The sequence below is a fragment of the Phacochoerus africanus genome, chromosome X (genome assembly GCF_016906955.1).
Source record: "Phacochoerus africanus isolate WHEZ1 chromosome X, ROS_Pafr_v1, whole genome shotgun sequence".
Taxonomy (NCBI): Eukaryota; Metazoa; Chordata; class Mammalia; order Artiodactyla; family Suidae; genus Phacochoerus; species Phacochoerus africanus.
In genome coordinates, this window is record NC_062560.1 from 39,449,709 (window position 1) to 39,461,722 (window position 12,014).

At 38.9% G+C, this 12,014-nt stretch overlaps 1 protein-coding gene across 9 annotated transcripts in view; it reads right to left on the reverse strand.

Moving 5' to 3' along the window:
- Positions 1 to 12,014, reverse strand: part of CASK (calcium/calmodulin dependent serine protein kinase) — a 372,729-nt gene that overhangs the window by 42,639 nt on the left and 318,076 nt on the right. For all 9 annotated transcript variants that reach the window (XM_047765523.1, XM_047765520.1, XM_047765525.1 and 6 more), the window contains exon 15: positions 4,221 to 4,299. In XM_047765523.1, the coding sequence (XP_047621479.1) occupies positions 4,221 to 4,299 (79 nt within the window). The remainder of the gene's footprint in view (positions 1 to 4,220; positions 4,300 to 12,014) is intronic.

Below are 12,014 nucleotides of genomic sequence, written 5' to 3' on the forward strand. Positions count from 1 at the left end.
TGTAGGCCTGTGGCTACAGCTCGATTAGACCCCTAGCCTGGGAACCTCCATATGCTGTGGGGTGGCCCTAAAAAGACAAAAGACAAAAAAAGATAGAAATACGTTAATATAAAATAGGTTTTAAGTAGAAAGTATAATGAAGGGCAGACACGATTACCAGGTACTTCTATGCTTCTAATAAAACAGCTTTCAATATATAAAGCCAAAACTGAGAGATCTATAGGTAGAGACTGAAAGACTCTACCATGATAATAGGGATATTTCAACAAATATCGATAGGTCAAACAGACAAAAAATTAGACAAGATATAGAATATTTGAACAAAAAAAATTAACCTCAAGCAATCATCATGTAGAGAACTGTGCATGTAGCAATTAAAGAACAAACATTCTTCTTAATTACACATGGACCAAAAATGATTAAAGTGCTATGTCATCAAGTAAGTTTCAACAAACCTCAAAGAAATGGTGCCATACAGATTACATTCTCTGACCCCAATGTAATTAAGTTAAAAGTAAAATGTAAAAAGATATATAGGAAATCCTCTTAAATGTGGTGCATAAAAACATTTCTAAATAACTTGTGGGTCAGTGAAAAATATGATAATACAAATTTAAAAATACTTAGACCTGAATTACAATAAAAATGCTTCATATCAAAACGGGTGGGATACAGGTAAAATAGCATGTAGAGGTAGAGTTAAATCTTAAATGCATATATTACAGATGAACAAAGACTAGAATAAATGAACTAAGCATCTAATTTTGAAAGTTAGATAAAATCAACAGAAAGTAGAAGGAAGGAGAAAATAAAAATTAGGTCATAAAAAAAAATTAGGTCATAAAATCAGGAAATAGAAAATAAATATACAATAGAGAGAATTAATAGAAGCCAGAGTGTGTTTCTGAATGAACCTCTGGTAAGTTGATCAAGAGAAAAAAGACAAGACACAAATAAATGATATTAGGAATAAACACGGGTACATAATTATAGAGATGGCAGAAAATGAAAAAGAACACTAAGAAAAAGCTTACTGCAGTTATTTTATTTTATTTTGTTTGAAAAGGAGCTTTTATTCATTCACATAATCTGAAATGCCCCTTGGCCATGATCACTACCATCTTTGATGTGGCTTCCGCATATTGTCTGCGCATCCCTATGCCTTCCAAAAGAATGGGAGTGCCTAAGTGAAAGCAGTATGGTGAGGCTTGAAAGAAATGCTTAACTACTGAACACAATGTCTTAACACAAAACCTGTGTATTTCCCATGTTGATATGACAGTTCTCAAGACCTCACAGAAACATCTTCTCAGATTCACTGTACAGGTCCCTCGGAGAAGCACAGCCCTGCTGCTCGTTCTGACATATTTTTGGCAGGGGTCCATTGAAGGCAATAATTTTAAAATAAAAATTTTCAGGAGAATGTAATTTATCAAGATAAATTACTCAATCTGATAAATACTCACTCAAGATATAGAAAGCCTGAATATCCCTAAGAGTGTTAAAGAAACTGAAACAGTGGTAAAAACAAACCCAAAAATCTTTCTTAAAGAAAAAAACCAACAAAAAAACACCAGGCCCCGATAGTCTTATAGGTAGGTTCTACTAAACTTTCAAGGTACAAATCATTCTAATATTATACAAAGTCTTTCAGAGATCTCATGAAGAGAGATTCTATAGGTCATTCTATGAGGCCAATGTAACTTTGAAACTAAAATCAGACAAACACAAGAAAGGAAAATTAACCATAGGCGAGTCTCAAGCATAATCTAAACACAAAAATCATAAACAAAGTAACAGTACATAAAATCAGGCAGTACATACAAAAAGGTAACAAACAATGACTAAGCTGGGTTTATCTGAGAAATGCAAGGGGAGGTTATCATTAGGAAATCTTTTTTTTTTTTTTTTGTCTTTTTGCCATTTCTAGGGCCGCTCCCGCGGCATATGGAGGTTCCCAGGCTAGGGGTCTAATCGGAGCTGTAGCCACCAGCCTACGCCAGAGCCACAGCAACGCGGGATCCGAGCCGCGTCTGCAACCTACACCACAGCTCACGGCAAGGCCAGATCGTTAACCCACTGAGCAAGGGCAGGGACCGAACCTGCAACCTCATGGTTCCTAGTCGGATTCGTTAACCACTGCGCCACGACGGGAACTCCTATCTTTTAAAAATTATTATTTTTTTGGCCATGCCTACAGCACATAGAAGTTTCCGGGCTAGGGATTGAACCTGCACTATGGCAGCAATAAAAGCTGCTTCAGTGATAACACTGGACCACAAGAGAACTTCAGAAATCTACCTTTTATAAAGAATAGCACAAGGATGTCCACTATACCACTTTTACTAAAGACAGTAGGTCTTAGCCAGTGCAGCAATATAAGAAAAAGATATTGAGGAAATAATGATGTTGTGAGTTTACTTAATTTAGAGTAAATTAGTAAAAATAATAAACAAAAAATTCAAACTTGAATCTAAATCAAACATCCTCCTGTGTGAATGCTATCCACTCACAAAACCTACAGACTCCTCTGAAGGCAGCAGTAATGCCAGACACCATCTGCGTGCATAGCAGTCATCTCTAAAGAGGACAGGAAGGCACTAAAAGGTTTATGGTGTTACCTCTTGTTTCCCAGAGTTAAGGAAATAGGTATTAAATACAAAAACAACATGATCTCCAAAGAAGGAAGTCTAATTTTCGGAGAGGAGAAACATTTTTGGATCAGGTTCTACATACCAATGCGTAGAACTCAGTTCTTTATTCTTTCAGAGAGGAGCTTAAACCCACATGTCCAAATCCTGCCCATCTGAGAGTTAACAAAAGTTTCACTTTCTCAAAAAATCATTCTTTGTCTACTTTAGTTCTTAGTGAATCCCCTTCTCAGAATGACTGCACTTACTGTAGCAGGTATTAAGAAGTTAATCACAGATTTGGTATCTTTTACCATTATTTCACCACTTAATTTCTTTCCTTAGGATATTTATTTTCTTATTTTCTATTTTTAATTTTATTTATTTATTTACTTTGGCTGCACCTGCAGTTATGTGAAAGTTCCTGGGTCAGGGATCAAATCCGAGCCATAGCAATGACAATGCTAGATCCTTAACCCACTGCACCACAAGGGAACTCCAGGACCATTTAATTTTTTTTAATAGTTATTTCCCCAATACAATTTTTTCCTACTGTACAGCACAGTGACCCAGTTACCCATACATGTACACATTCTATTTTCTCACATTATCATGGTCCATCATAAGTGACGAGACAGAGTTCCCAGTGCTATACAGCAGGATCTCATTGCTAACCCATTCCAAAGGTAACAGTTTGTATTTATTAACCCCAAGCTCCCCAACCATCCCACTCTCTCCCCCTCCCCCTTGGCAGCCACAAGTCTGTTCTCCAAGTCCATGATTCTCTTTTCTGTGGAAAGCCTTATATTAGACTCCGAATATAAGTGATATCCCATTTAATTTTTATATTGTTATTTATCAAACACTAATTACCTAATTTATAAATAGTATAACTCATTCCTGAATGAGAGCAATTCTTGAATTGTCATTTAACTTTGCATCTATCTATCTATCTCTCTATCTCTCTTACATCCCAGTATAGATGTCTTCCATATATCCTGGGGTCCAATATGATACTTTGCTTTATCGCCCATATAACTCAGAATCTAAACAGTGATTTAGAGATGCTCTGGCAACAGAACTGTAATATACCTTCCCTCTATTACCTGAAGATTGGTGCATGTTCAGATGAATAAAAACAAATGGAGGCCAGCCGTGATTAAAACCAAGGAGAGAGAACTTAAATAGATCATTTATATAAACCATAAATTAAAATGATCTTTTAGGAGTTCCCATCGTGGTGCAGTGGTTAACGAATCTGACTAGGAACCATGAGGTTGCAGATTCGATTCCTGGCCTTGCTCAGTGGGTTAAGGATCTGGCATTGCTATGTGCTGTGGTGTAGGTCGCAGACGTGGCTCGGATCCCGAGTTGCCGTGGCTCTGGCGTAGGCCGGTGGCTACGGCTCCGATTAGACCCCTAGCCTGGGAACCTCCATATGCTGCGGGAGCAGCCCTAGAAAAGGCAAAAAGACCAAAAAAATAAAAAACAAAAAAATAAAATCATCTTTTACATGGAGCATAAAACACTTTCTTCACTAGGCTACAAGAAAAAAAGTTAAGAGAGGAAAGAATTATATATGGAACTTACCTTGCCTATGAATCATGCCTCCATGCATGATTCTTGCAACAATACAGTGATTTAGCTCATTCATTTTTAATGTGATTCCCTGTAAAAATTGAAGCAAAAATAGAATTACTATGAGAGGGCACTTCTTTTTGTGTTATGATTTTGCTGTAGATTATCTTAATTACAAAAGTTAGGAAAACATTACAGAAGATATGGAAAATGGAGGGGAAAACTGCCACTATACCATGACAGAAATATTAATTTTAGTATTTTGATTGCTATAATAGTATACATACATTTTATATAATGATTTTAAATCCTATAATTATTTTCCATGTTGCTAATGATTTAAAAAGCTTTTAAAATGGATATGTAATTGACATACGCTTATGTAAAGTGTACAATTTATTCATGTGTGAAACCATCACCACAATCAGGATAGTGAATATATCCATCACCCCCAAAAGCTTCCTCATGCCCACTGATAATCTACTCCCATCCCTGCATGCCCTGCTCCCCTACCCCCAATATCTCCAAGCAACTACTGGTATGCTTTCACTGTCTATAGATTAGTTTGCGCTATCAATGAACTTGTACAGTGTGTACTCTATTGTTGCTTCCCCCAAGAGTGTGAGATTCAGCCATGCCACTGCACATAACAATAGCTCATTCTTTGTTCTTGTGGCATATTCCATATTCCATTGTATGATATACTATTTTGTCTATCCATTCACTCACTGAATTGATTCTTTCAGTTTTGGTATGTCTGAAAATGTTTTTATTTTGCCTTTATTTTTTGATAGATACTTTTGCTGGGTTTAGAATTCTCAGATGCAAGGCTTTTTTTTTTTTTTTTCCTTTCAGTACTTTAAAGACATTGTTCCTTTTAAATACACTGTTTCTGTTAAGAAATCTATCATCCTTATCTTTGTTCCCCTGTGTGTAAGATCTTTTTTTAAATTTTTAAGATTTCTTTTTTATCTCTGTTTTTAAGATCTTCTGTTTATCACAGGTTCTAAGCAGCCTGATCATGATGTACTTTGGTGTTCTCTTCTTCATGTTTCTTGTGCTTGGGGTTCACCGCAGTTCTTGCATCTGCAGCTTTACAATTTTCAGCAAGTTTAGAATATTTTCAGCCATTATTTCTTCAAATATATTTCCTGTCTCTTCTCCACTCTCTTCTTTTTTTCATTGACTCTAATTAGCCACATATTAGGCTGCCTGAAGTTATCCCACAACTCAGTGATAGTCTTCATTTTTTAAATTTTTTTCTTTCTATGTTTTGTTTTGGATACTTTCTATTGGTATGTTTTCAAGCTCACTAATCTAGTCTTCGGAAATGTCTAATGTGCCATTAATCCCAGTATAGTTTTTCTGCTAATTCTAATAATAGCTTTGTCAGTTTTGATTGATTATTCTCTACATTATAGTTCACATTTTCCTGCCACTTTACATGCTTAGTAATGTTTGATTAGATTCCAGATGCTATAGATTTTATCTTATTGTATGCTAGACATTTTCCTTATTCCTGTAAGTAATCTTAAGCTTTTCTTGGGATGTACTTCAGTTACTTGGAAATAGTTTGATCATTTGGGTCTTGCTTTCATGATTTTTTAAGGCAAGTCTGGAGCAATTCTCTGTTTAGGGCTAATTATTCCTCATTACTAAGGCAAGAAAACAATGCCCCATGAACTGCTTTTTCTTGTCTGGGTGGTGGGAACAGGCTCTGTTTCCTCTAATCCATTTGGATGGGCCTTCCTTGGTTGATAGGTTCCTCTCATAAGTGTGCAGATGAATACTTGACGAAGACCTTCTATTGATCTCTAGACTTCTCTCTGTGAAACTCTCATTCTCAGTACTTTCTGTCCTATAAACTTTAGTTGCTTTGGTCTCCCCAGACTCTCAGCTCTGTCTCCCTCACTGTACTGTGGCCTGGAGACTCTCTCATGTCGGTAAGGCAGGGCAATCATAGGGTTCGCCTTACTTGCTTTCTGTTTCTTTGGGATCCCTGTCCTTTGCTGCCTGATGTCCAATGTCTTGAAAACTGTCCTTTCACTTTTGGTTGTTTCAGGTAAGAGGGTAACTTTGTCCCTTGTTATGCCACCTTGGCCAGAAGTGGAAGCCCTATATACTTAATGCCCGAATACTATTTTATGGAATAGATTATTTTTTGTTTTCCAACTATTCACCATTATAATGCAAGCTTTCATAAACATATTTTTGCACCAGGCCTGGCTGATTCTAAAATCACAAAGAGACCTTTTAAATAATATTGCCTTTTAAACTCACTCTTTGGATTTAGTCACAGGAAGTCTAGAAGAGAGCCCAGATCTGTATTTTTAACAAGCTCCCTTGGTGAGAACTCATCCTGAATTTGAGATGATTAGGGGTAGGGGGACTCTGAATTTTCTTCTTCATTGGAAAACAACATTCTGTTAGAAAGTTTCATGAGAATATTTGAGAATTTATAATCTAGACCCTGTATAAGTCTCAGGAGTGGTAGGCAAGCAATGTAAAAAAACTGATTTATCAAATGTTTCTAGTGCCAACATTCAACTGTAATGTTAAAGTTTCATTTCCACCTTGCACATTCAATCAGTATGTGTGGTTAGCAAGAGAGGTGTTCCTGGAAAAATGGTGTAAAGGACTGTGTAAGTCAAATTAATTACATAAGGGATATGACAGTACAATGTGGGCTCCACCCTTGAAATTAATAAATTAATGTACTCAACCAGTATCACAGTGAATGTGTTATATCGCAGAAACTCTGCCAGGCACAGCAGTGCACAATACAGACAGTGTCTCTCATGGCTAGGGAAAGTACACCTCAAACCAACTAGAGTTAATATTTATTATTTTGTCTTTAAACATTTCTATGCAGAAAGGAACGGACACATTTTCCTCTGCTCCTAAGTCCCCAAATTCCAGGGAAAGGCTTAGCCCAGCTTAGACTGGGTATCTACTCCTGAACGCACCCCACCGTGGGGTAAACTCCTGGCCTTTCCTTGTTTATTTAAGTCTTCCCCCTACTATCTAAGCTATTTTAAGTTTGGTTTTTATCACCTTCAACTAGGGGAGACCCAATCAATAGAAAAATAATTATAAGTGAGATGTTATAAATGGGAAAATAAAGCTATCATGGGAGTTATCACCTTTGGAGGATGGACCTAACATTGTTGGATACATTGCCGGAGGTCCAAAAAGCAGAGATCATACAGGTATATCCTGAATGGTAATAAAATGCTTTTTAAAATTTTATTTTGGGAATTCCCGGCATGGTGCAGCAGAAAGGAGTCCAACTAGGAACCACGAGGTTGTGGGTTTGATCCCTGGCCTTGCTCAGTGGGCTAAGGATCTGGCATCGCCGTGAGCTCTGGTGTAGGTCACAGATGCAGCTTGGATCTGGCACTGCTGTGGCTGTGGTGTAGGCCGGCAGCTACAGCTCCGATTAGACCCCTAGCCTGGGAACCTCCACATGCTGCGGGCATGGCCCTAAAAAGACAAAAATAAATAAATAAATAAAATAAAATTTTATTTTTTGGCCATAGCCGTGGAATGTGGAAGTTCCTGGGCCTGGGATCAAACCTAAGCCACAGCAGTGACCTAAGCCACAGCAGTGACAAAGCAGGATCCTTAACCTGCTGAGCCATGGGGGAACTCCTATAATGCTTTTAATAGGACAAATAAGCAAGAAAATGAAGCTGTATTAAAGGTAATAGAGGAGTTCCCATCGTGGCTAAGAGGTAATGAACCTGATGAGTATCCATGAGGTTGTGTGTTTGATCCCCAGCCTTGCTCAGTGGGTTAAGGATCCGGCGTTGCCATGAGCTGTGGTGTAGGTTGCAGACACAGCTCAGATCCTGCGTTGCTGTGGCTGTCGCGTAGGCTGGCAGCTGTAGCTCTGATTGGACCCCTAGCCTGGGAACCTCCATGTGCCACTGGTGTGGCCCTAAAAAGACAAAAAAAAAAAAAAAAAGCAAAGGGAAGTATATTATTGAAAAAATATATTTTACATAAAATAATTCCTGTTTTTATGACAACCAGTTAAAAGGAGAATATACACACCTTCACTAGGATCACAGAAGATGGAAGAGAGAAGGGCTTTTTTGTTTTTGTTTTTGCTTTTTGGGGCTGCACCTGTCGCATATGGACGTTCCCAGGCTAGGGACTGAGTAAGGGCTGCAGCTGCCGGCCTACACCACAGTCACAGCAACGTGGGATCTGAGCTGCGTGACCTACACCCCAGCTCACGGCAACAACGGATCCTTAACCCACTGAACGAGGCCAGGGATGGAACACGCATCCTCATGGTTCCTAGTCGGGTTTGTAACCTGCTAAGACATAAACAGGAAGTCCCAAAAGAAGGGCTTCTTTAAGGAGACTTTTAGGGGAGACTCAAGCCCTTTTTGGGCTTTCTGAAAAACATTAAGTCGGGGATGTAGTTTTACACTTTTACTCAGTCCATGTTTCTGTGTAGTCAGCCGTCATACAAAAGATCGAGCCACAGTCACTGGGCTGCTTTAGAACATGATGATCACAAGACCCCTTCTTGTGGTCCCTTCTACTCTCCTGTCTGCTCTGGCTGGCTGAATGTTACCCTCTCTCCCTGTTCTCTGACACAGCCTCCTCTCCCCATAGCTCTATCACAGCTGTACCTGTTAAACAAACTGTGCTAAAGTGAGTATTTACTTATTTATTATAGGCAGCCTTGTGGAAAGCCAGCTCCAGGAAGGGGCCTCGTCTTACCTGCCACTATGTCACTGTCATACAGTGATCTGCCCATAGGAGGCACTTAACAAACATTTGCTAAGCGAGTGAACAAATATATAAAATGAATGCGTGTTGGAGTTCCCGCCGTGGCGCAGTGGTTAAACGAATCTGACTAGGAACCATGAGGTTGCGGGTTCAATCCCTGGCCTTGCTCAGTGGGTTAACCATTCGGCATTGCCGTGAGCTGTGGTGTAGGTCGCAGACGTGGCTCGGATCCCGCGTTGCTGTGGCTCTGGCATAGGCTGGGGGCTACAGCTCCGATTAGACCCCTAGCCTGGGAACCTCCATATGCCGCGGGAGCGGCCCAAGAAACGGCAAAAAGACAAAAAAAAAAGAATGCGTGGAATATTAGACTTTCAGAGCTGGGTGGGATCTTGGGGATCATGTAGTCAAGCATGCTTTTGGTAGTACTAGCTAAGCAAAGCGTGAGCAAACTGAGGCCCGCTGATACAAAGCGATTTGCCTGCGGCACTCAAAAGCTGCTACTGCCCACACTCTTAAGCCAAAGAGCTGCTTGGAGAGTACCAGAGGGGTGAGGTGATTCGCACTTGCCCTGCCTGCTGTAGGTGCTCAGACAATGCAGTATGGCTGGCAAAGAACAGTAAATGAGAATTACAACCCAACTGCCTAGAACTGAGGGCTTTCTGGGAATCACAGTCATAGTATCATTGCTCTGTAATTCCTCCTGTAATTTGGAAAGCTACTGGGAAACTTCTTACGTAACTTGTTTTTCTATATCCCAATATCCCTTTGCTATGCTCCGAGGAAAAGACAATGAATATATAAGTTGAATGTTTTCTTTTTCCCTAAAGATATGACTCCTCTCCAAACCTGGAATTTTCCCAGTATTCCTTGTCTCAGTGGGTAGCATCTTTGTCCATCTGCCTGTGGAAACCTAAAGCTTAGAGTCATCTTGAATACTTGCTTCTCCCTCAGCTCCCACTGTCAATCCATTACCAAGGTCGACTAACTTACTCTTCTGTTCAATCTATTCACTTCTTTCCATTTGACATGCATCCCTCTAGTTCAGAGTTCCATCATCTCTCCTCTGTATTACTGCAATAATAGTCTTTTAACTGGTCTCCTTATATCTGCTCTTGTCCCCCTCTAATCTATTCTCCAGAGGAATTACTTCTTTTAAAAAATTTTTTTATTATAGTCGATTTACAATGTTCTGTCAATTCCTGCTGTACAGCAAAGTGACCCAGTTATGCATATAAAATACATTTTTTCTCATATTATATCCATCATATTCCATCACAAGTGACTAGATATAGTTCCTGGTGCTATACAGCAGGATCTCATTGCTTTCCACTCCAAATGCAATAGTTTGCATCTGCCAACCCCAAACTCCCAGTCCATCCCACTCCCTTCCCCTTGGCAACCACAAGTCTGTTCTCCATGTTCATAAGTTTGTTTCTTTTCTGTAGATTGGTTCATATGTGCCCTATATTAGATTCCAGATATAAGTGATATATGGTATTTGTCCTTCTCTTTCTGACTGACTTCACTTAGCATGAGAGTCTCTAGTTCCATCCATGTTGCTGCAAATGGCATTATTTTGTTCTTTTTTATGGCTGAGTAGTATTCCATTGTACATATATACCACAACTTAATCCATTCATCTGTTGATGGACATTTAGGTTGTTTCTATGTCTTGGCTATTGTGGATAGTGCTGCAATGAACGCAGGTAGGCATGTATCTTTTTGAATGAATGTTTTGTCTGGATATATATACCCAGGAGTGGGACTGCTGGGTGATATGGTAGCTCTATATTTAGTTTCCTGAGGTACCTCCATACTACTTTCCACAGTGGTTATACCAGTTTACATTCCCACCAACAGTGTAGGAGAGTTCCCTTTTCTCTACACCCTTTCCACTATTTGTTATTTGTAGACTTATTATTAATGATGGCCATTCTGACTGATGTGAGGTGGTACCTCATTGTAGTTTTGATTTGCATTTCTCTAATAATTAGTGATGGTGAGCATTTTTTCATTGGCCTGTTAGCCATCCATATGCCTTCTTTGGAGAACTATCTATTCAGGTCTTCTGCCCATTTTTCAATTGGGTTTTTTTTTTTTTTTTTTTTGCTGTTGAGTTATATAAGTTGTTTGCATATTCTGGATATTAAGCCTTTGTCGATTGCATTGTTTGCAACCATTTTCTCTCATTCCATGGGTTGTCTTTTTTTTTTTTAATGCTTTCCTTTGCTATGCAAAAGCTTGTAAGTTTGATTAGGGCTCCTTGGTTTACTTTTGTTTTTATTTCTATTGCCTTGGGAGACTAACCTAAGAAAACATTTGTATGGCTGATATCAGAGAATGTTTTGCCTATGTTCTCTTCTAGGAGTTTTATGGTGTCTTGTCTTATATTTAAGTGTTTAAGCCATTTTGAGTTTATTTTTGGGCATGCTGTGAGAGTGTGTTCTAGTTTCATTGATCTACATGCAGCTGTCCAGTTTTCCCAGGGCCACTTGCTGAAGACACTTTTTCCCATTTTATATTCTTGCCTCCTTTGTCGAAGATTAATTGACCATAGGTGTCTGGGTTTATTTCTGGGTTCTCTATTCTGTTCCAGTGGTCTGTATGTCTGTTTTGGTACCAGTATCACAAGTCTGGGAGAGTTATGCCTCCTGCTTGGCTTTTTTCCCTCAGGATTGCTTTGGCAATTCTGGGTCTTTTACGGTTCCAGTTCTGAGAAAAATGTCATGGGTAACTTGATAGGGATTGCACTGACTCTGTAGATGGCTTTGGGTAGTATGGCCATTTTTACAATATTACTTCTTCTGAACCAGGAGCATGGAATATCTTTCCATTTCTTTGAATCCTCTTTAATGTCCTTGATTAATGTTTTATAGTTCTCAGCATATGTCTTTCACCTCCTTAGGTTTATTCCTAGGTATTTAACTTTTTGTGTGCAATTTTAAAAGGTATTATATTTTTATATTCATTTTCTAATATTTCATTGTTAGTGTATAGAAATGCAACCAATTTCTGAATGTTAATCTTGTATCCTACTACTTGCTGAATTCCAGAGGAATT